Raw genomic sequence first — 21,725 nt, 5'->3', positions numbered from 1 at the left:
GTCCATTTTGATCACGTGATCCTTTTTGTCGCTGAAACAGCCAGTTTAAGCAGCTCGTGAAAATTTACCTTAAAGGTACCTTTTCATGCTGACGCTCGACGCTCATTTTCAGCGTCAAAATAGGTCACGTGATCAAAATATATTCGTCATTGGCTGCGTTCAGCAGAACGTTTGTTTTGCAACTGTTGGAAGTTTCCTTCGCGCTGATTGGATCATACTTTTAGATCTAGAAGAATGGTCCTATCTCAGCAGACAATCATAAAACGGTTGCAAAACTGTTGAGTCTGCTGAACGCAACCATTCAATGGGTGCGTTCAGCAGAACGTTTGTTTTGCAACTGTTGTAAGTTTCCTTCGCGCTAATTGGATCAAACTTTTAGATCTAGAAGAATGGTCCTATCTCAGCAGACAATCATAAAACGGTTGCAAAACTGTTGAGTCTGCTGAACGCAGCCAATGACGCATTCTCTATTCCGCAGTCTTTCCGCACCGTGTGATTTCACCCTAAGTCGCACTCGCGTGAAGGTATCAGTATGTACTTGTTTTGGTTGGTCAAGAATTAATACAAATATTGGTATTGATACATGAAATATTGCAATATTTCAGAAAATCGAACATCCTTACTATGTGTTTATAAATGCGAATGGTCGCGACATCACAACACGTAGAATGAAAACAAATGTGTCAAACAATTGTCAAATGTATACATATATGTAGATCAGCCGTTCTTACAGAGGCCGCGATAACATAACATAAGATGGCTGAAAATGAATTTGTACCGAACAGTGACGAATGTCTTGTTACGGAAGCCATTAATTTAGATATCGAGGAGGTATCTATTTATATTTTCAATTGCGCCCATGCAATTGTAAAACATATCTAACGTGTGTATGCAATACGATTGTTGTCGAGTAAATCGCGCTATGCTATTTGCCGCTTGTTTACCCAATTCATCTTTTTCGCCTGTTGTGTTCTTGTATCGTTTAATTTAATTATAATTTACCGGCATCATGTTTTAATAACTATTCTCTCATGCCATATTCCTTCTAGTTAGATAACACGGAATATGCCATACCAATCGTGGAAGAATCACCCACCTTAGAAAGTATTTTGATGGAGCCTGATTATGAGTCACTGTCAGAAACGGAGGACGACATTGTTGTACCATTAGGAGAAAAACTCGGCAGCAGCGAGACAACTAGCATTGGCAGTCACTTGTCGCTGAATTCATTAAATAAATCCTCTAAGACCGCTCATAAACCGTATTCGGGTGTTATCTTAAGGCATGTCATACTCAAAGGAATAACATCACAAATTGTATCGGCCAATGTGAGCAATTATTCCATACATTTATACAGGAGATATAAGGAGTCATGTTCCTTCAAGTTACAAATTTTTTAACAATTGTTACATGCCGTATGCATAGTAACCAAGCCTGAAATAGTCATCGTTATTAAATATGGTTTATGCAGGAGAGAGTCAACGCCGGTCTGGCTAGTGCAGTCGCGGCTGGGGGGAATATGCTGGTAATTGGTACTAGTCATGGTTTAATACTGGGCTTTGATTCTTCACAAACGTTGCGATGGTGTGATCAGGAAACGAGACATCAAGGTTCCATTTCTGCTCTTTGCTTCAACTATGATGGTAGCAGAGTGTTGGCTGGTTTCGTTAGAGGACATATTTTGATGTTGGATAGCAGTAATGGAAAAGTTTTAAGGATTCTCACTGATGTACACCCGCTAGACACTGCTGTGTTGCATGTTAAGGTACAATCTTAATTTTCTTACACGTGAAATTAATATACATATATGTATTATTGTAATATGAAGAGATTTAAGCTCTAAAGAGAAATTAATCATAAATTATAAGTGTTATTAACGAGTCAACATTAGTTGCACATATACATAAGTTTATTATCTAATTACTATGCAAATGAATGTTTCAAATATTTTCTATTTTTTTAATTCTCTTCAATATAAAAGTTTACAAGATCATTCTTCATTCTACATCAAAATTTCTTGATACATCTATATAACATTTTGAATATCTAATTCTGATAATTCAAATTTTTTTGCTATAGATTATCTTTTATCTGAACAATGACTATCAATTTTATCATTGGATAAACTTATATTTTATGAAAATTATTTACTGACTTGACTATATATATTTCACTTAAAAATTTTTTTTTATTACGAGGACTTTTACTGGATTCTAGACATCTGATATTCAGGGTTAATGTCTTCTGTTTAGGGAACCCACCTCTGGAGGCCTATCGCCTTTGATCTTGACATGTGTTGTTGACAAAAGAATTTAACAATATAAAGATGTGTTTAACTCGCTTTCCACGTTTTACATGAAAAGTTTTAAATCCATCTTGAAGCCTCGGTTCGCATAAAAAGTGCCATGCGTCCATGCAGTGAGTTTTGCCTCAATGGACTTCACTATAAAAAAACTAGATATATAGGTTTGAGTTGAATCTCCTTTCGTATGAAAAATTGTAACCATGTGAAACAAGAGATTCTACATGGGTTTACAATTTTCCATGCAAACCGAAATTCAGTCCAAATCTATGTATCTAATTCTTTTGATAACCAAGTTCCTCTCCTCGTAGGAATGGCAGAACTCATTACATCTACATGTACGTTTTCCATGCAAAGTGAGGTTCCATAAATGGGTTTCTAATTTTTCACGTAAAAATTATATTATTGTTCAAAATATCAGAGAAAATTAACTTTGATTGTTGACTTTAACAAACGATGAGCGACAGTTAAAACTTTTGATGTTATTCAGAGTTATAACCTTGATAACACATATGTCAAGGTGATTGGAAAGGGCTCCTCTCTAAACAGGAGTTTTGTCCAATTTATCACTGTTATTGTATCTTGAATCTATCTGTTCAATCAATAGATAGTTTTGAACCAGTTACTTTAGTTTACAGATTCGCCAAAAATAGCTTTGTGCAGCGACAGTGGAGGCTCTGTATTCGAGCTAAATTTCACTAGAGTGATAGGTATACGAGGATGCGACAGTAGATGTTTGTTCAGTGGTTCCAAGGGAGAAGTGTGCACTCTAGAACCCTTGCTATTGAATCATTTGCCATCGCATCCACTAAAAAATTATACATTAGTAGCAATGGCAACATTATCGAAGGTTGTGCTTCATAATAGATTAAAAAACGTCAGTTAAATGTATATAATTTATTAATGTTTATTTTATTCTGCGTAGGTAATTATAGTCTGCATAAGACCAAGAATGCGCGTTGTATTGAGTCACCCGTTGACCGGTGCCGCGATAGCACCACCACAACTGTCTTGGCAATTAGTTGTCATACAAACGGCTGATGGTTCCCGCGTGATCGATCCAGTATTGGCGCTCGCGAGGGACAACGTGGTGTACTTTTATCAAGTATTTTTATTTAATTGCATTATATATATAATCTATTTGTTCCTCGTAGGGTTACAAAGAACTTCCGCTCTATGTATTTAACAACATTCTCAACAAGCCTTTATGAGCCAACACTAGATTTTAATGTGAAAATTAAAATTACATGGATGTACAATATAGTACAGTACACAAGTATACGTTTCGACCTTTGGTTGAGGTCCTTTTCAATACATTAACACCCTCATTAATTGTCCCTATCTCAAATATAACATTATAGTCAAGTCCTATTGCATCCTGGTCGTCAAAATGGTAAATTTGAAGATTGACAGAAATGCATGATTATTCATTTGGTACAAGTCCAGTGAAACATGTACCAAATGAATAACCATGCATTTCTGTCAATCTTCAAATTTACCATTTTGACGACCAGGATGCAATAGGACTTGACTATAATGTTATATTTGAGATAGGGACAATTAATGAGGGTGTTAATGTATTGAAAAGGACCTCAACCAAAGGTCGAAACGTATACTTGTGTACTGTACTATATTGTACATCCATGTAATTTTAATTTTCACATTAAAATCTAGTGTTGGCTCATAAAGGCTTGTTGAGAGTGTTGTTTGATTTAATCTGGTGAGCCTTGAAAGAAGATTTTTATTTTTATCTATGTATTTAATTGCATTATATTTTATCTGATTGTTTTCTCTTAAGAATGCTAAAGAATATATATATATATATGTATATATAATTTGTCAACAAGGTGTATACTGAAATTGGTACGCGGGTAAAATTGTCTCCACTTCGAAGGATGACACTACCATACATGATAAGCAATTTGAGGTGGTTAAATCCGAGATCTCTCGTGGTATTGGATACTCAAGAGAAGTTGCATTTGTTAGACGTAAGAGCGCAGGATAATTTGGAGACATTAGATATGAGTCGCGTTGGTATTTCTTATGCTTCTAGTCATTTTAAGGGACTATCTACTGGTGGAAATGTTTCTAAGGTATAAAGCCTGGTATGTCGAGGACACAAAGAAGTGTATTTAATGCTACATTTGTAATATATTTTACGTAGGCGATGGCATTAGCCGGTGAACGGGCATGCTATAACACCGTTATAGTTTTTGGTACGCAGCTGTTGTTATTAGGTACAAAGAGTTTACATGTAATATGTATGAGAACGTGGACTGAAAGATTGCAACATCTAATTGTGCAGGTCAGTTTAAAGCGATGGAAAAAAAAATCTAATTATAAGAGTAAGATGTTGTAAACTTGTGTCAAAAAGAGCCAAACACGAAGTTAATGCTTAACAAATTATAATTTATTTCGAAAGAGAATTATACTAATACAAACGTTTTAGCTTATATTAAGTCATTCTCAGTGGATATTAAAATTAAAACTTACAGTATAATCATATGTGTAATAACTAGAGTCCGACCGAAACTTTTACCAAAACTGAAAATGAACACTCGTGTCAGTTTCGAGTGAAACCATATAGCTCTTCATTAATTTTAATATGTATAATTATTGTTTCAATAATTAAATTATGGTGTTTATGAAGAAGAAGTACTTATATTCTTGGTCAAAATTAACACACAACCGAAATTTCGGTTTTCGATTTCAGCTGAAATTCAATTATTGTTTCAACAAATTATGATATGAAGAAAAAGTATATGATATATGAGCATGTCTATATGACCTTTATAGGATTCTTATTTTTTAATTTCAGTTTCGGTTGAAACTGACATATAGCCGAGTGTTTCAGTTCAGTTTCGACAAAAGTATCAGTCGGGCTCTAGTAATAACCAGTCAACGCAATAGTAGTTGTCGCTAATAGATAAAACACTTAGGCCAGTCTAATAAAAAATGCAAGAGATGTGTACTGTGTGTAGTCAAGATCAAGGCCATTGGAAATTGTACCTCTTATTTTCATTTTTACATAAAAATAAACGTTTAATGTAAACATGAAAATAAGAAAACCTTCAATTGCCTTGATCTTGACAAATGTTATCCAGGACATGATCCTGAGCAACATTCAAGAGGTTTTTAGCCGTCGATCGGACACCTTGCGTAATGCTAATACCGGCGGTATTGTAACTTTCAAGCTCCATAACTCGGAAAGCACTTAACAAAAACTAACTTTATTATAGTGTTTTGGAAAGCTCTCGAGATAAATTACAAAAATATGTAATAAAAAATAGGGATTTCTATTTAAAAAACATTAATGACTTTGACCTGATTTTGACAAGGTCACTCAAAGTCAAGTTCACATTTCCATCTTGTGTCTCCCTTCAAGCCATGCAACTTTTGTTCGAAAAATTTTTCAATAAAATCATCGATTCGCGAGATAATCGACCATATCACTTAAAATGAAACACCCTGTATATGTATATATAATATACATATATATAAATTATTTCTACATATTTTATAATAAACAGGGAAAAGAAAGAACAATTTTATAATATTAGAAAATTGGCAGTAAGAAGAATATAATTTATATATATATATATATATGCATAATTATTCATATTGTTGGAGCTGGCGGAAAAATTGACGGAGTCTATCGAGATTTTTGAATTCTAGATCCCTCGTTTATAAATCTAGTACTCAGTGTACTACGTCAACGACGCTCCACTATTGTCATAATTATTTCGATCGCTTATGTATATTTTAAATGGCCTTATATGGTTCTGTTTATTTTCCTATAATATACATATAGATATTTAGTGAATATTTGTAAAGTTGGTGTACATAGGCCATGTCATCTGGAATCGCTTTAATTCTCTTTCAAAATACATTGTATTTTATTAAGCAGTAATTTAGTGCCTAGCCCATTGTCCTTTACTGACACAAGTTTAAATTTTAATTCGCTGAGCCTTAATTGAATATTTACATTTAAAAATGTTTTGCATTTCAGAAACGTTTTCCCGAAGCGTTAGCATTGGGTCTTTCTTTTTATCAAGACAAAGGCAAAGCGGTTATCGGCCTGCGAGGTTCTAAGCAGCGTCGCAGGCAAATAGCACGTGATAAAGTTTGTGAAGTATTGGTGCAGTATATGGACGAATTAAACCAATGTTTGGTAGACGAAAATACAGGTTACGATACGATAGTGCTCACCTGCGTTGATTACTGCATTCAACTGGAAAACCTAGATCTGCTGTTCGGAAAGTTGTGGGATATAGTATTTGAGTCGGAAGGGCTGAAAACTAGTTATTTGCACGCTCTCGAAGCTCCTCTGCTTGATGGAAGTCTTCAACCGAGACTGCCACCATTGATTGCCCAGCAATTGGTCACTCTTTATGATCAAGAAGATAAAGTAGATTCACTGGAAGCGATCGTGGTTTTGCTCAATGTGGATTGTCTAGATATTCATCAAGTAAGTCTCAATATTAGCAAGCGATGAAAAATAGATATTTATGTTTGCAACGTAAATTTTAGAATGTATTTTTGTCCATAGGTAACGACAATTTGTCGTCAACGAGGACTTTGGGAAGCGCTGATTTATCTCCAGACAACAGCGTTGGGCGATTTTACAGCGCCCATTCATCAATTGGTACCAACACTTCAAAATTTATTACAGGACCCATTAACCACCCTTTCCCGAGACTGTATAAAACTCGGCAATGCTATTCTAGTTTATACTAGCTGTTGTCTCGCTGGTCGTGGATTTCCCAAGGATGAGCTCCCTGAAGGTATGCCACAGAAAGCGAAAGCAGACATACTGAGAGCCCTATTAGCTCAGCATTCCAGTTTGGCGAATGATATGGAGAGGCAATATCCATATTTGAGAACGTTATTGCAATTCGATGCGAAAGGCTTTCTCGATGTTATTGCCATCGCCTTTCAGGAACCAGAATTTACCTCCGAAATGGGTCTCCGACACCGACAAAGACTTATAGATATCTTGTTAGGCATTGTTATGTCGAATACGCCGCTTACTCCAAAAAATATCGATTATATCACGCTGGAGCAACAATTTATGGTTCTTATATTCGTAGCAAACGAAGTGTGTGAAAGCACTGTTACGTTAGAGTATAATACGTTGAATAAAATGATAGATATATTGTGCATTGACGTGCATATGGAACTGTCGAAGGACTTTAAAACTAAGAGAGAAAACGCTGTGTTGGGATTGTTGCATTCTAAAAAGCTGTGCAATATTTCTGATAATACTTTATTAAATTTAGCAAATAGAGCAAAATTGTAAGTATTTTCAATTGATTTATTAGTCTCTATGCTTTTTTATTGATTATGTATACAGAGTGTTTCAGACCTAACACACTACCCTGCTAATTGCAGATTCTTGAAGTAATTTTGAGACGAATGGTCTAATACCAAAACGTTGAAGTTAATAATTTTTAAATTTTAGTAGCGATTAAAGTTCCACTAATCATAGAGCTGCAATTTCGTGCGCTTTGGCATGATATAACAAGTGATGAAGGTGTATCACAAGGAGTCTCTCAGCAACTTCAAGATTACCACATAAATATTTTTTACCCCCAATAATATTTTTATTAAGAAATTGTTCTTGCTTCTATACAGAATCTGTTTGTACATTACGTACGCATAATTAATATCGAAGCATATAACAAAATATCGATTTAATAGTAAGATATTATGACATTTATCAAAATTAATTCATTATGTCCGTGTGTTTTGTATGCACGGTAAATATCTTTGTAAGTAGATAAACTATTTTTAACATAAAAAGAATCAAATATGCAAGAACGGTACATTTTATTGTTAGAAAATATTATTAGGCATCGAGATTTAGCACGACCATATAGGACGCATTTCGATTTATAATTTGGTTTGTTGTGTGTATTCTGTGTGTGACGTATTAAAAACGTTGTAAATAAAATTTTACAAAAAGTATAAAATATTTCAATAATTCATGATCATTTATAAATTCATGCATATTTTAATTATAAGTAAGAATTATGTATATCAATTTACTGTCTATGGAATTTAACGACATACCTACATGTTTTGATGTAATTTATATCACTTTTTATATTTTTAACTTTTTTCAACATTTCAACTAGGATAATTATTAAGAAATACATATATATAGTAATTTGATATAAGTTCATTAGTATTAGTTAAATTGGTATTTTACATGTTTTGAGCATTGCTTTATCAAAATATTTGATTCTTTTTATGTTAAAAATAGTTTATCTATCTACTTATTTCTTCAAAAATATTTCTGTGGATAATATAATATCGTGCATACAAAGCACATGAACATAATTATGAATTTATTTTGATACATGTAATATCTAGCTATCAAATTAATACTTTGTTATATGCTTTGATATTAATTATGCGTAATGGGTACGTAATATACAAACAGATCATATAGAAGCAAGAATAATTTCCTAATAAAAATATTGCATATTTGTGTGATAATCTTGAAGTTGCTGAGAGGGCTCTTGTGACATACCTTCATTACTTGTCATCATGCCTGAGCGTGCGAAATGTCAGCTCCGTGATTAGTAAACTTTAATCGCTACTAATTTAAAAACTATTATATTCTTGACGTTTTGGTATTAGACTTTTCGTTTCAAAATTGCTTTAAGAAACTACAATCAACAGTTAGTGTGTTAGGTCTGAAACACCCTGTACACAACACACAAACGCGCGCGCGCACATCGTAATACATTATCATTTGTGTTGTAGCATAAGAGTCGTGGAATTACTGTACAGTGCACGAGAAGATTGGGTGGCAGTATGTGAGTGCATGATCTTGGAGCCATTGAGGCATCACGATGTGTGGCCTTGGCTCGAGAATCTGCCGACTGTTTCGTTAAATCAAGTTATATCGGTTCACACTTCAACTCTTGTGACGATCAATGCAAATCAGTTTGCTACGATTGTTGCAACACGATTGCAGAACAAAATTGATACAATACTACAAAGTCTTACCAATAATTTAAGCTTAGAATATAAGCTGCTAGGAGCATTGTATCAGATCGCGCAATACAAGGAGGAGGACGTTTCTTTGGAATTAACAACTGAACACTTGGAGAGGTATTTAGCGTTAATGTGCGAATTGGAGCCGGCACACGTAGTTGCTCACTTGCACGGATCACACGGATGCAGGTTGGACGAGGCGTTAAAGATTGTCCAGAAATGGAATTGTAAAGATGCAGAAGCAGTTATGTTAGAGAAGCTTGGTAATTACCAGGAAGCGTTTGATCTTTTGTTGAAACAGTTTGAGAACCGTTTAGAAATATACCGGCAAGATGAAGCTTCAGAAAGCGAAACGGTGCACGCCGCCATTCAACTCGCGGGGATATGTCGGAGATCGGCGGGGAATCTCGACTGGATGCCCCTAGTGGAAGTTATGTTTCGATCGCATTCGGAGAATAACAAGCAGAAGGATATATTGAACGGCAAATTGTTGAGATTAATTTTAGAATCTCTGAGCGGTACATCGATATTGTCGAACATATTGGAGCAGATCCTGAGAAATCCGTCAGCAACGAGCGGAACAATGGGTGACATACGGCAACTGTTGTCTGGAGTCCTCACTCAATCGCGATATGAGCAAACCCTGGTCGAAACTACCGCTCGATTAGTGAGTTTGGAGCTTCATAAGGCTCTAGAAACATCTTTGAGGTACCCTGGAAATTCTAATGACATACGAGTTATATTCATTCTTAAGGCTTGTGTTTACTTACCATTGCTATCTCAAATTGTCAAAAGCGAGAAAATATAGGATAAAAATTCTTGCAAATTTGAATAAAAACATTTTTCAATAAAACAACACTTGTAATCAATGAAATAGATTTGTTGGAAATCATCTTCTTGTTTCGAGAGATTAAAAATCATACTTATTTTTATATATTATTAATTTAAGAGTCATAACTGTGGAACATACCTCATTTAGTTTATATATACAGGGTGGCCCATGTAAAGTTACAAGCTATTATCTCTGAAAGTGTGTGTCAAATGACTAATATGTTCAGACAAAACTTTTGCTGAATATATTTATATATATATCGTGTATATATATATATATATATATATATATGTGCATAATTAATGAGAGATATATGGTTATTTATTAATTAATGAAACAAAAAGAAAGTTTTCGGTATTATACAAGTCGGTTCTATCGCTTTAAGTGTTGAAACATATTTTCATATTAATATATTGTGCAAAAATTTTGATTGTGTATTTTCTCGCTTCTGACATAATCTGAGTAGTAGTGATGAATGAATAGGAGCTTTAATAAAGTACGGAAGTCTGCAAAGCTTCACGATGAACTTCCTCAAATAGTTCAAGATGCAAGATTTTCTTGATAATAACAAAGCAAAAGGGAAGATTTCATCTAAATTGAGTGATGAAAAGCATGTAAAATCAAAGAGGTTCATCGTGAAACAGACTTGCTAAATGTTATTTACATATATCAATTATATGCAGCGATTTTTCTATCATTCAGGGATGCCGGTAGAGCATGCGGTAACGTTTCTATAACTTGCCCCGTGTGCAGACAGCCGTTGTCTCATTGTTCTGATCACGTGGTAGTATTTGGCTGTGGTCATGGATACCATTTGACGTGTCTGGGCGAGCCTAAGTCGTGTTACAAATGCTTGAACACAAAAGGATGGGCGCCCATCGCTACCAACGTCGCGCATACTGTTGCGCAGCCTCCACTGGTTAGTTGTAACAGCAATGTATCTCCTCGTTAAGCTACCTCGGTACCTTTCATTTTGTATACCACAGGAATACTATATTTTGTTTACTTCTGTTTTATAGAGAAAGAAACAACTTCTTCCGCCAGAATTTCTACATCACAAAGATCTTGTATTAAGACTGGCCCCGTCCTGTTCTATTCCTGATCTTGAGGGTATCTTTTAAATCTAGTCTTTGACTATATATATCGAAAATGATGATCGCGTTTGTGGGCGGTATGTAGTATTTTTAAGATACCAAAATGAATGTGTACAATGTACTATACATATATTATGGATAATCTACATATTGTCTAGTATCAGAGCAAGAGATTAAACTCCATTCCTTGAGATTTGATTTGTTTGATGCGCATTAATGTTTATGACATGTTGCCAAATATAAATTATTGCTGAAATACAATTTATTATATATATTGTTTATATAACATTATATTATTCTCTTCCATTATAATATATAACTTCGTATGTTTATATTGTTTCCTCGACCATCATCGATGGATCCATTTTGTGTTTTATTTTAATAATAAATACCGGTTTCCTAGGCACATTATCCGCTAAAACACAATATGGGTCTATAGGTTCGTTGTCAAGTAACTCACCAGTGAGAAGTTTTGTGACAATTGTAAAAACATCCAGTTTTGGACATTTAGATTTGTCGATTGGTGATATGTTAATATTCGAGACATATGTGTCTACATCAGATTCTAGTTTAACAAGGAATGGATTCAACTTCAATATAGCTATATATTGTCGTAACTGCAAATCAAAAAGGGTCAATAATATAATTTTGCTTAAAGAAGGTTCTATAAGCGTGTACACATTTTGCATACTTTTCTTACATGTAGTGATGTATTAAATGTTAAAGCAGTAAATACGTGCCTTATCATCAGAATTTTTAAGATTACACAATAAATCTTCGGTTTCGTTTAACAAAACATGACACTTCGCGAGATATTCACAACTGTATTTGGACTCATGGGTGTGCAACAATTCCCTTATTAAAGATTTCTCTTTTTTTATTTTGTCAAGGAGCAATGATAACGGTATTCCCGATAGCGTACGACTACCCACTTGTATCTTGGAACATTTTTCACAGACCTGTATAATTCATGCGCCAATCCTGTAAATATTTACACAAGAAATCCATAAATGTAAAATATATATAAGCTTTACCTGCTTATTAATAGAGTTCCATGAACCGACAATCCTGTTTATAAATTGCTTAAAGTCGCTCGCGGAGATGTAATTCTCAGATAAATATAATAACGACTGGAGTTTATCTGTCAGATTGCACAACAGTTTACGAAATAACTCGAACTTGTCACGAAATTCAAGAGCTACGTCTGGACCGTGACTTTCCGACTTGAGAATGTTCACCTGTATAAAAAAATGTGTCAGTTTGTATGTATACAATTCATTTAACTGCACATAATTTCAAAACGGTTAAAAATGAAATATTCGTGTTCTAACGTTTATACATTAACTCACATTTTTTTCGAGAATTTGTACAATGTCGTGAGTCGATATGTCGTCGGTCGTCATGATAGTTGTTTATAGAAATTATTTCAGGTATACCATGGAAATTATTTCCTTGTCACAAACTGTTAAACAAACTTATTTCCATGGCCAACTCGACATCATCCGAAACACGATATTCTTTTTTCAGAAGATAGATATATTCAGTTTGTTTCTTTTTATTGATTGTTATGATTTATATAAACGACATTGTTTTCCTTTCATACACACGGGGATACAACTTCGGATGAGAAAGCATTTGTATTCTCGCGTGTACATGTAGTACATACACAAATCTGACGTTGATTTGCTTGCGTAGCATAGCAGTCACTTTATAACATCGCGTATTAATTTCATTGATATCTTTACGTTTCGTTAACATTCCTGTTTTTTTAATTTGATAATGATGTAATGAGATATCGTATGGGATGAGATAATTGAGAATTGACTTCTTCACGGATCGCTTAAAAAATTAACTTATAGCTTTGTAATTTTAATCACTAATAGCGATTTCTTAACGTTATAAGCGCTCCTGGACTATATCATAAGTAATGTACATGTTACATATTCGGTATTATTATTATTATTATATAATGTTATTTAGTTATACACAATTATTTTAATAATCGCAGTAGAAACATTTAAAAACATATTTAAATTCGCGCTTACTGATAGGGAGGTATGTGCTATTGTAATTTATAATAACAGAAAGTAGCGTGACACTGCAATCAAACGTGCTAATTGCTAATCTGCGCCTTTTGCTTTAAAACGCCTCAACAAACTCAATTATCAACTCTAGTCGTTTTCGTAGAATGGCTATCTCCTTTAACATTGTTTCTCACAGGGGGAAGAGTACCTCTACAAAAAAAAGAGGACGGATTATTACATATATATTACATATATGCAATTTAATTTATTATAAATACTTTATTCTTTTAAAAAGATATAGAATAAATTGTTTTTGTATTACTTAAATTTCATGTAGAAGTTTAATACAAAAGTATTTGTTCAATTTTTTCTTTTTTGTTAATATTGCAACCAAGGTTATTTATCACCATATATTGCCAATAAAATTTCTTATTATTTTATCATTGATTACAAGAGGAATAAAATACAATCAGTGAGAAGTTTATATGATACTTTAGATAAGGAATAATTTAATAACAAATTAATTTTTGTATTTACTAAATGTGTAATTTAGATAAAATATATATATATAATTTTTATATATATATACACACGCACACACACACACGCACGTACGCACGCATGCACACACACACATACACAGGGTGTTTCAGAATTCGTGGACACGGATTGCACAGTGTGATTGTGGATGGCTGGATGTAGTCCACTTGGCGCTACAAATGCTTCGAAGCGTTTGATTGACCAATCGGAAGAAAGAATTTTACTAACTGACCAATCTAAAAATGCTTCGTAGCATTCGAAGCATTTGTAGCATCAAGTGGATCGTAGCCTGTATGTGCCAAAAGAAGCAACTTTTTCCTCTGACAAAATTGCGTTTAAACAGTACTTTTTAAATAAGAGCAATTTTATATAAGTTAACAAATGCACTCCACGTTATGCAGGTGCGGCACATATACACGGCATGGCCCGGCGTATGAGCATGTGTACGTTATTATTTTACTATTTTGCTAAAGATTTTATAAAAACTATGTATGATATCTAAATATCACTATTTTGAATACAATTTATTTAAGAAGAGAATGTTTTCTAATTGATATCGCTGAAGAAACGACTGAAAGTAAAATAAGTAGATTAGACAACTCGTGAATAATTATGATATTTAGATATGTCATGCATAGTTTTTATGAAATCTATAGCAAAATAATAAAACAATGACATACGTGTTCATACGTCGAGCCGCGCTGTGTGTGCGCCGCCTCTGATCTATAACGTAGAGCGCTCATTCGTTAACTTAAAATTGCTCTCATTTAAAAAGTACTGTTTGAATGCAATTTTGCCAGAAGAAAAAGTTGCTCCTTTTGGTACATACAATCACTGTGCAATCTGTATCCGCGAATTCTGAAACACCTTGTATATAATTTTATATTTTTTTCCCTAAAAATTAACTGTCCACATTCTAACAAGCTGTATTAAATTGTATATTCAATTTAATTTATATTTATCGGCGTATATAAGCTTATTTTGCGAAAATCTCATGAAATTTTAATGGTGAATATGAGTCTTAAAACTATTGTTAGCTGTTTGTATATAATAAGTTTGTATATATATGATTAGAAAGAAAATTATAATTTTCTATAATAATTCATATTGAACACAAAATGGTATGTATAGTTGATGATACTCATCCCCCATGAAATCGATTCGTTTGATATACATATGTACTAAATTGATGTAAAAGGCAAAAAATGCCACAAGTTTATCAGGAACATGCATTATGTTTTTTAAATGAATCACCATAAATGAGTCATCAAGAGATTGAATGAACGCATCAACTGTCAGAATCCAACAGTTTACTTCCAAATTCACTTGCATTGAGAAACAACTATTTTATAAATGAAAATCAATCAATGTATAATCACACAGTCTGTTAAAACGGGTCGGTCTCTGAATTGTCGATATAACTCCTAAAAATCGTTCTCCGTTTACACATCTTTATCGGTCGCTCACATTGCCAATAGCAGCGAGAGAGTGAGCATTAGTGATATCTATAGATATCTATAAGAATGATGTCTATAATGTGGCGGTCTATAATTGTTTCCGTGCCGTGGTCGTGTGTAAGAAGTATTATGAGGATATCTTCGATGATGATGATAATGATGATGATGATGATGATTATGATGATGATGATAACCATTAACTGATCGATTCCAGGATTTATTAGGTTGGAATGACTTGTAGCTTGTACTGGATCTCTCCTCATATGGCCGACGATTCGTGTGGTCCTTGATCTTTTTTGTCCGGCCTTTATCTATTTCCTCGTCGTCAGCGTTAAAATGACGTTTACGTTCCTCTCGTCTGTCATTATCGACATCGCGGTCGAGCTGTGTTCTATTACCATTCCAATTCATTACTGAAAATTAAAGGAAATACAATAGACTTCTTGATCTCTTTCTACAATAACTTATAATTAAATTTTTATGATTAATTTTCGTTTCTACCACAATTGTAGATTAACTTTAATCTCGGTTCAACTTACTCTTCATCTTTCTCTAGTTCTAAAGATTAGAAAAAGAAGAAAAGTAAATAAAATCAAGATTAAAGTTGATCCACATTGGTAGAAACGGGCATAAATCAGATATACTAACCTGAGGAACTGCCGTATCCGCGATGCGACATTTTTAATAAGTGTGAAACAGCGTCCGAATCATTGGTACCGTTAAAATTTCGTACAGCTGCGGCACTCGGTGTCGTACTATGATTTGATTTAATATCCTCCCTAGAACAAATATAAATTTTTTTTTCCTATCGCTTTATCCTTATTATACAGAATTATATTTCGTAAAAGAATTTACCTATTGTCAGTATATGACCATCCATTAGTAGACCCACTGAGAATACGAGTTGTATCCTTGACTTGCCAACTTTTAACATTGCTAGTTGTAGCCTTCGTAGATATGATCTCTTCTTGTCCATTTTTTCTGATAGTCTGGCGGCACTTATCTTTATCGCGCTGCTCAGACTGACCATTCATTTCAATTTTTCCATTTTGATGTTTTAGCATATTTATTCGGCCGTTACTGTTAGATCCATTTTGCATTTTTGTACAATCTACAATTGTAACTTGCGTCATTATCGACACGCCGTTGGTATTGCTCTTGGAATTAGCTTTCTGCAACTCTTTAGAATTGGAGGCTGTTTTCGTTACATCTTTCATAAGGCATTTTGGCACACCGTTCGTGATATTAATTCGAGACGCAGTATTTGATACTTGATTTTTTGAAGTCCCCGTCCCGGAGGAACAATCTTCTTCCTCACTGGAACCGTCATAGGGCACTAAACTATTTCCATTCAGAATCTTTCCGTTTTTAATGTGCACAACTAACCTTGGCTGCGATTTATCCTGAATTTTCTGTGGCAATTGTGTACTAATAGTGTCACTGGATTTTTGTATAGGAAGATTTAATTCTATATTTCTTTGCGGTGGGAGCTGCGGACCGATTAACGTTGGTTTACTCGTATTACCAAAGTCATTTGATAATCCGCTTGATGATCCGTTTGCGAAACATCCAGCGGACATCAAGGCTTTGGATATAGAAGACTTATTTGTAGAATTGGAAAGCGAAGTCGGCACATTCTTTGCCGATGTCGTGCCATTCATTTTCGCGTTTTGTTGATTTTGACTATCATTTTCCATTTCGAAAATCATAATATACGCGTTTGTACTTAATACATTATTAAGGCTTATTGGACGAACACAAGAATCGTCGAAGGAATAATATTGACCGCTCGATACTTGTGCAATCGCCGTATAGTGGCCACAGTTTACAGAGGGGCCCATATGCGTTACCATTGACATAAGTTTATAAGTTAGCTGTTTGGGAGATTCGCCCGGTTCCCTCCACAAATATTGGCCCATATCTATAGTCTGTTTAAAACCGATGTGTCTAGATATTTTTCCTCCTAAAAAGCTAAATCGTTTTAACTGTACACACAACACTTTTGGCGGACGCTCCAGAGTAAATTGTTTGGTAGCAGGAACTCTCCTCTTGCAGGCTTCACATTTATAGTCATTGTTATCTAATTGTTCTCTACTGAAGTAACTATTTAATGCTTCGTCCAGTGTATTCGCCTTGCGTATATCCACAAGCAAATCCTGTTAAAAATTCATAAATGTTTATAAATAGAAACATACATGAAAATCATTTACTTTACAGTTATACGCGATAACTTTTACTTGATTGATAATTATTTACTTGAAAGTGTTGAAACGTGGTAGAAACATGTTGACATTGTAGGCACTTCACTTCAGTACGTATATAGCCACCAAATATTTGATTAATAGGTGTCGTTTCTTTAGAATAGTTATCCAACTTGGTTGCTTTATGCCTAGTCAAATACGCGCGTTCCATTCCTTCCAACAAATAGCGTAAAAATTCGTGAGCATCTTCTTGTTGTCCAGGCACCATAGTTCGGCAAATGACTGCAGGAATATCGCCTATTACAGTATTTGTCTATGCGTGATATATTTATTATTAGAGACAAGTACATACGCTTTAGTTTATTATACACGTAAAACGGTTTGATTGCACCACCAGACTTTTGATGACTGAACTGCAGAGTCTTGGCTACTGCACATGTAAGGCATTCTCCACCGCCATCTAAAACTATCCTATTATCAAAACACCGTACAAAACCATGCTATTATAACTTTATGTTATACTTTGTATTATACTCAGAAACGTGTGCGCGATGCATACAACAGAATAGCATAAGAACTTACTGTTTTGCTCGCACTTGGAATTATGATGTGGATCAGACAGCAACCAATTGACAAGAGCTGGAACATGAAACAATGCCTGAAGAGTGCTGTTCAGATAACAAGTATTTCCAACGTTGTACATGCCAGCTCCGACTGGACACGTGCCTTTCCATCCAAGATGAACCTTTTTGGGAGAATACAGAGTGACACTCGGTTCTGGTAGAATCGGTCCTTTGTTCGTATCGTTCTTCTTATAGATTGCGCTATCTTTTCCTTTGCCCCCCTCTAAATTTTCAGAAGGAGACAAGTTGAGGAAGATGTTACAATTAGCTTGCACCTGACTTGTCACTTGGAAATCCTTCAATTCCTCGTAACAGATTTCTGTTTGTATGATCCGCGAGGCATTGCTCACTAGCTCGATCGACAGATCATCTGTGGTCTTAGATGGACTGTTATTCAGAGCACAGTGAAGCCTTGCTGCGATAGGATCGCAGACGCTGACCGCAGGCATCTTTCTCTCCGTTCAAAATTCCTTCTGTTAATCTTTGTGAAGCAGTATACCTATAATAAAAAATGGAATGTGAGATAGTATTTCAGATAACATTTTTATCTTCATGTGGACATTTCATATTAATTGCTCCTTAATCCTTTTGTCAATGCATAATCTTTTATTTCTTTTCATTATTGTTTCACAAGATTTCCACTAAAAATGTAAAAATAAAAATTAAAGTTTGCAAAATGATTCTTTGTCGTTCAAAGGATAGAGATTTAAAGCATTATAACGAAATTCATATATCAAAATAAAAATTTGTGTTTAATTCAAAATTGGTACTACTTTTCATTGACAAAAGGTTTGACGAGATAGATATGAAAAGAATATTTTGTGTGTGTGTATTTTATTACACACACATATATATATATGAAATAAGACGGATATGTAATTGCATCGTGTGGATAAAAATTAAAAAATTTCGTGGGAGGATCGAATGAGAGAGTTAATACAGAGATATATTTTTCGCTTACCAAGTAGCAAAGTAGATGGTTTAAGATACTAGATTGAGCTTACTCGCGTAACCGGTCGATTGAGCTTCGAGCGGCAAGACACGCGGGCTTGCGGGAAATAACACTTCTGACGATTGTTTACCTGCTTGCAGATGTAGAGCGATCTCTAGGCGGTTTATTGCCAAGATGAGCACGACGACCATCTGGCGTGGAGCTCCTTCGGACTTCGATTCCTGGCACGCGGAATCGCGCGACTATCGGCTCGCCGTGCGCGATATCGTGCGGTGTCGTGGGTTCGAGCTCCGATTCGGTCTCGACGCGGCTACCGGAGAGGAATCGCTCACCGCTGCGGAGGTAGTACACGCACACATGTGCACGCGACAAGCGCGCGCGCGTATTTCTCTTTCTTTCTCTCTCTCTCTCTCTCTCGCTCTCTCACCCGTTACGAGCGGATTTCCCGCGTGCACGCGTACGTAACACGTTAATGTCCGACGTAAGAAGACACGTTCACACCACCGCGCGCAAGCAACACCGACTTGATGTCCAACGACCGACGCCGGTCATCACATATCGATCGCGCGCGACAATTTCGCGGCACATTCGAGCGTCGGACTCGCGGGAACGACAGACAAGCACGCACACATTACTGTGACAGCCATTTGCATTCGTTGCTATCTTCGCGGGACGGCTTTCTGCGAGCGCTTCGTTAGCACGCGGGAAAATCAGACGTCGCGCAAGATGGTTCCGGCCGGCTTTACGATGGCTAACGGACACAAGGGAACACGAGTGCCGGATGGGGGGGAAGGGAGTTGCCGAGCCGACACTGCTAACTGTACGAATGCCGCCACGGCCACGCTGCTTTCCAAGATTTCAACTGTCCGATTGACGTGTACCTTGCGATCAATCGTTTTTTCCGCAAAACGTTCAACGGCCGTCCCGGCCGACCGATCCTGACGAGTCTTTAACGGAGTACTTTTGAACAGAAGTATGTACTGTCAAGTACTGTCAGTACTTAACCTATCGGATACGAGAGCGTTCGGAAAACAATCACGAGGCTACAAAGGAATATAGTAATTAGGTCTGTTCGCCTTGCTTACACTTTTTACACTCAGCATCTTCGCTTTCTCTCTTTTCAGCGCCAAATATATATCTATCTCATTTTAAGTGTAAAAAGTGTACGAAAGTGTAAGCAAGACGAACAGACCTATTGGTTTTCGCTTGGGTGCACTAGAGTCCTAGATTTATCAGAGAGGCGCAACTAGCTTAATGCCCGTATTCATAGTCAGGCCTTATATTTAAGGCTTCCTTAAATTTATCTTTAGATGCTCTATGAATTATTTCATTGGCTACTGAGCATCTAAAGATAAATTTAAAGAAGCCTTAAGTACAAGGTCTGACTATGAATACGGGCCTAAGTCAGTATGACAAAGGTACTAGGGAGAGTACTAAACACGGCTGACATTCTATGAAACTGCCTTTAAACTGTCAAACAAGATAAGACAAAGTAATATAAAATTATATTTAAATGAATCGTATCAATTCTTTAGAGGGAATATTTATGTATTAATAAGTCAGTTGATTAATTGTCATTGTAATCGCTTTTGCGTATCACCATAACTTCTTAATTTGCACTGTTGTTAACGGAGTAAAACTTTACTCGATGGTAAAGATTCTCGATAAAATTATTCCTGAAATTAAAAAAAAATATTATTGCATTACTCAGATAAATAATTCTGTATGATACGTAGAAGAATTTCATATGGTTTAATCTATGGAGTATTCCAACTGTTTGGAATGAAGTAATTTTAAAGTCATTTGTGATTGCTTGTTTGTAAATTAAAACGGAAGTATTTGAAGATAAGATATTGTATAATTGCAGGTAAGATTGTAGTATTATGTTCTTACATTCAAGAAACATTGGCTGCGTTCAGCAGAACGTTTGTTTTGCAACTGTTGGAAGTTTCCTTCGCGCTGATTGGATCATACTTTTAGATCTAGAAGAATGGTCCTATCTCAGCAGACAATCATAAAACGGTTGCAAAACTGTTGAGTCTGCTGAACGCAACCATTGAAAAAAATGATAATTGTGAAGCATATATATCTACTGTTAACGAACAAGTAATCAGGCTTTCTGTATAATATCAGTAATCACAATTCAGTCAGCATGGATACTGTTCAAGAGCAAGAATGAGATAGAGTGAGATAGAATGTATAGGATAAAATGAAATAGCAATACGTCACTAGTACTATAAATGGTTGCCAAGTCATGTGATTGCAACAGCGAATCAGAATGCGTAACACCGGTTGCGCCTCTTTGATAAATCTAGGACTCTAGGGTGCACTAGAGACATTATAATAAGAGACTGACATAGATGGGCTAATTTTTGATTGGCTGGATATGGAATGGCAGAAGCCAATCAAAAGTCGTGCTGGTAATCGATGATAGTACAGCCCGAATTCTGATTGGCTTCTGCTTTCCTACTTTTTCTGCTTTTCCCTTCTAGTTGTGAACGCGTCCTATAGCCGGAATCAGACTAGGCATTAAAGATTGAGATTGAAGATTGAAAGATTGAAATTTGACCAATCAAAACAATAGGAGCTAAAATTCCTTTGCCCTCATTGGTCCAATTTCAATCTTCAATCTTCGATCTCAATCTTCAATGCGTAGTCTGATTCCGGCCTTATGCTGAATTCACACTGCATCCGA

General features: G+C 35.4%; 3 protein-coding genes across 7 annotated transcripts; 1 reads left to right on the top strand and 2 right to left on the bottom strand.

The window, feature by feature from the left end:
- The first annotated feature begins 486 nt into the window (after positions 1-486).
- Positions 487-11,283, top strand: Vps8 (vacuolar protein sorting 8). 3 transcript variants are annotated; one of them, XM_018461705.1, is made up of 13 exons: positions 487-530; positions 606-831; positions 1,050-1,328; positions 1,472-1,765; positions 2,934-3,152; positions 3,228-3,407; positions 4,150-4,395; positions 4,467-4,607; positions 6,312-6,770; positions 6,852-7,597; positions 9,074-10,015; positions 10,842-11,058; positions 11,159-11,283. In XM_018461705.1, exons 2-13 carry the CDS (start codon positions 757-759, stop codon positions 11,258-11,260), a joined length of 3,900 nt encoding a protein of 1,299 aa, XP_018317207.1. In that variant the 5' UTR covers positions 487-530; positions 606-756; the 3' UTR covers positions 11,261-11,283. The 3 variants fall into 3 exon arrangements, with proteins under 3 accessions (XP_018317207.1, XP_018317206.1, XP_018317209.1); XM_018461704.1 differs by lacking the exon at positions 487-530 and having other exon boundaries at positions 544-831; XM_018461707.1 differs by lacking the exon at positions 487-530 and having other exon boundaries at positions 761-831; positions 1,054-1,328.
- Positions 11,284-11,529: 246 nt separating this feature from the next.
- On the bottom strand, positions 11,530-13,500 carry LOC108731395 (uncharacterized). Its single transcript, XM_018461711.1, has 4 exons — positions 12,583-13,500; positions 12,268-12,471; positions 11,974-12,192; positions 11,530-11,850 (listed from the first exon to the last, which is right to left on the bottom strand). Exons 1-4 carry the CDS (start codon positions 12,634-12,636, stop codon positions 11,563-11,565), a joined length of 765 nt encoding a protein of 254 aa, XP_018317213.1. The 5' UTR covers positions 12,637-13,500; the 3' UTR covers positions 11,530-11,562.
- Positions 13,501-15,196: 1,696 nt separating this feature from the next.
- On the bottom strand, positions 15,197-20,015 carry scny (ubiquitin specific peptidase 36). Of its 3 annotated transcripts, XM_018461710.1 has the most exons (8): positions 19,161-20,015; positions 18,038-18,577; positions 17,808-17,921; positions 17,511-17,737; positions 16,641-17,410; positions 16,110-16,571; positions 15,903-16,033; positions 15,197-15,667 (listed from the first exon to the last, which is right to left on the bottom strand). In XM_018461710.1, the coding sequence occupies exons 2-8, from the start codon at positions 18,525-18,527 to the stop codon at positions 15,303-15,305; spliced, it is 2,559 nt and encodes an 852-aa protein (XP_018317212.1). In that variant the 5' UTR covers positions 18,528-18,577; positions 19,161-20,015; the 3' UTR covers positions 15,197-15,302. The 3 variants fall into 3 exon arrangements, with proteins under 3 accessions (XP_018317212.1, XP_018317210.1, XP_018317211.1); XM_018461708.1 differs by having other exon boundaries at positions 16,110-17,410; XM_018461709.1 differs by having other exon boundaries at positions 16,110-17,410; positions 17,808-17,915.
- Positions 20,016-21,725: the final 1,710 nt, after the last annotated feature.

The sequence above is a fragment of the Mycetomoellerius zeteki genome, unplaced genomic scaffold, assembly GCF_001594055.1.
Source record: "Mycetomoellerius zeteki isolate Tzet28-1 unplaced genomic scaffold, Tzet1.0 scaffold126, whole genome shotgun sequence".
Lineage (NCBI taxonomy): Eukaryota > Metazoa > Arthropoda > Insecta > Hymenoptera > Formicidae > Mycetomoellerius > Mycetomoellerius zeteki.
The sequence above is the reverse complement of the archived record's forward strand: the minus strand, read 5'-3'. Positions and strand labels throughout refer to the sequence as shown.

Bases quoted from the DNA above. Each gene is read 5' to 3' on its own strand.
- Vps8 (XM_018461705.1), top strand. From the start codon at position 757: ATGGCTGAAAATGAATTTGTACCGAACAGTGACGAATGTCTTGTTACG. The intron at 1,766-2,933 runs GTACAATCTTAA...CAGTTACTTTAG, and splicing joins CTGCTGTGTTGCATGTTAAG to TTTACAGATTCGCCAAAAAT. The intron at 3,153-3,227 runs GTTGTGCTTCAT...TATTCTGCGTAG, and splicing joins CAATGGCAACATTATCGAAG to GTAATTATAGTCTGCATAAG.
- LOC108731395 (XM_018461711.1), bottom strand. From the start codon at position 12,636: ATGACGACCGACGACATATCGACTCACGACATTGTACAAATTCTCGAA. The intron at 12,472-12,582 runs GTGAGTTAATGT...TTTTTTATACAG, and splicing joins TACAAATTCTCGAAAAAAAT to GTGAACATTCTCAAGTCGGA. The intron at 12,193-12,267 runs GTAAAGCTTATA...TGAATTATACAG, and splicing joins GGAACTCTATTAATAAGCAG to GTCTGTGAAAAATGTTCCAA.
- scny (XM_018461708.1), bottom strand. From the start codon at position 18,527: ATGCCTGCGGTCAGCGTCTGCGATCCTATCGCAGCAAGGCTTCACTGT. The intron at 17,922-18,037 runs GTAAGTTCTTAT...ATAATAGGATAG, and splicing joins TTCCAAGTGCGAGCAAAACA to TTTTAGATGGCGGTGGAGAA. The intron at 15,668-15,902 runs GTTAGTATATCT...TTTAATTTTCAG, and splicing joins CGGATACGGCAGTTCCTCAG to TAATGAATTGGAATGGTAAT.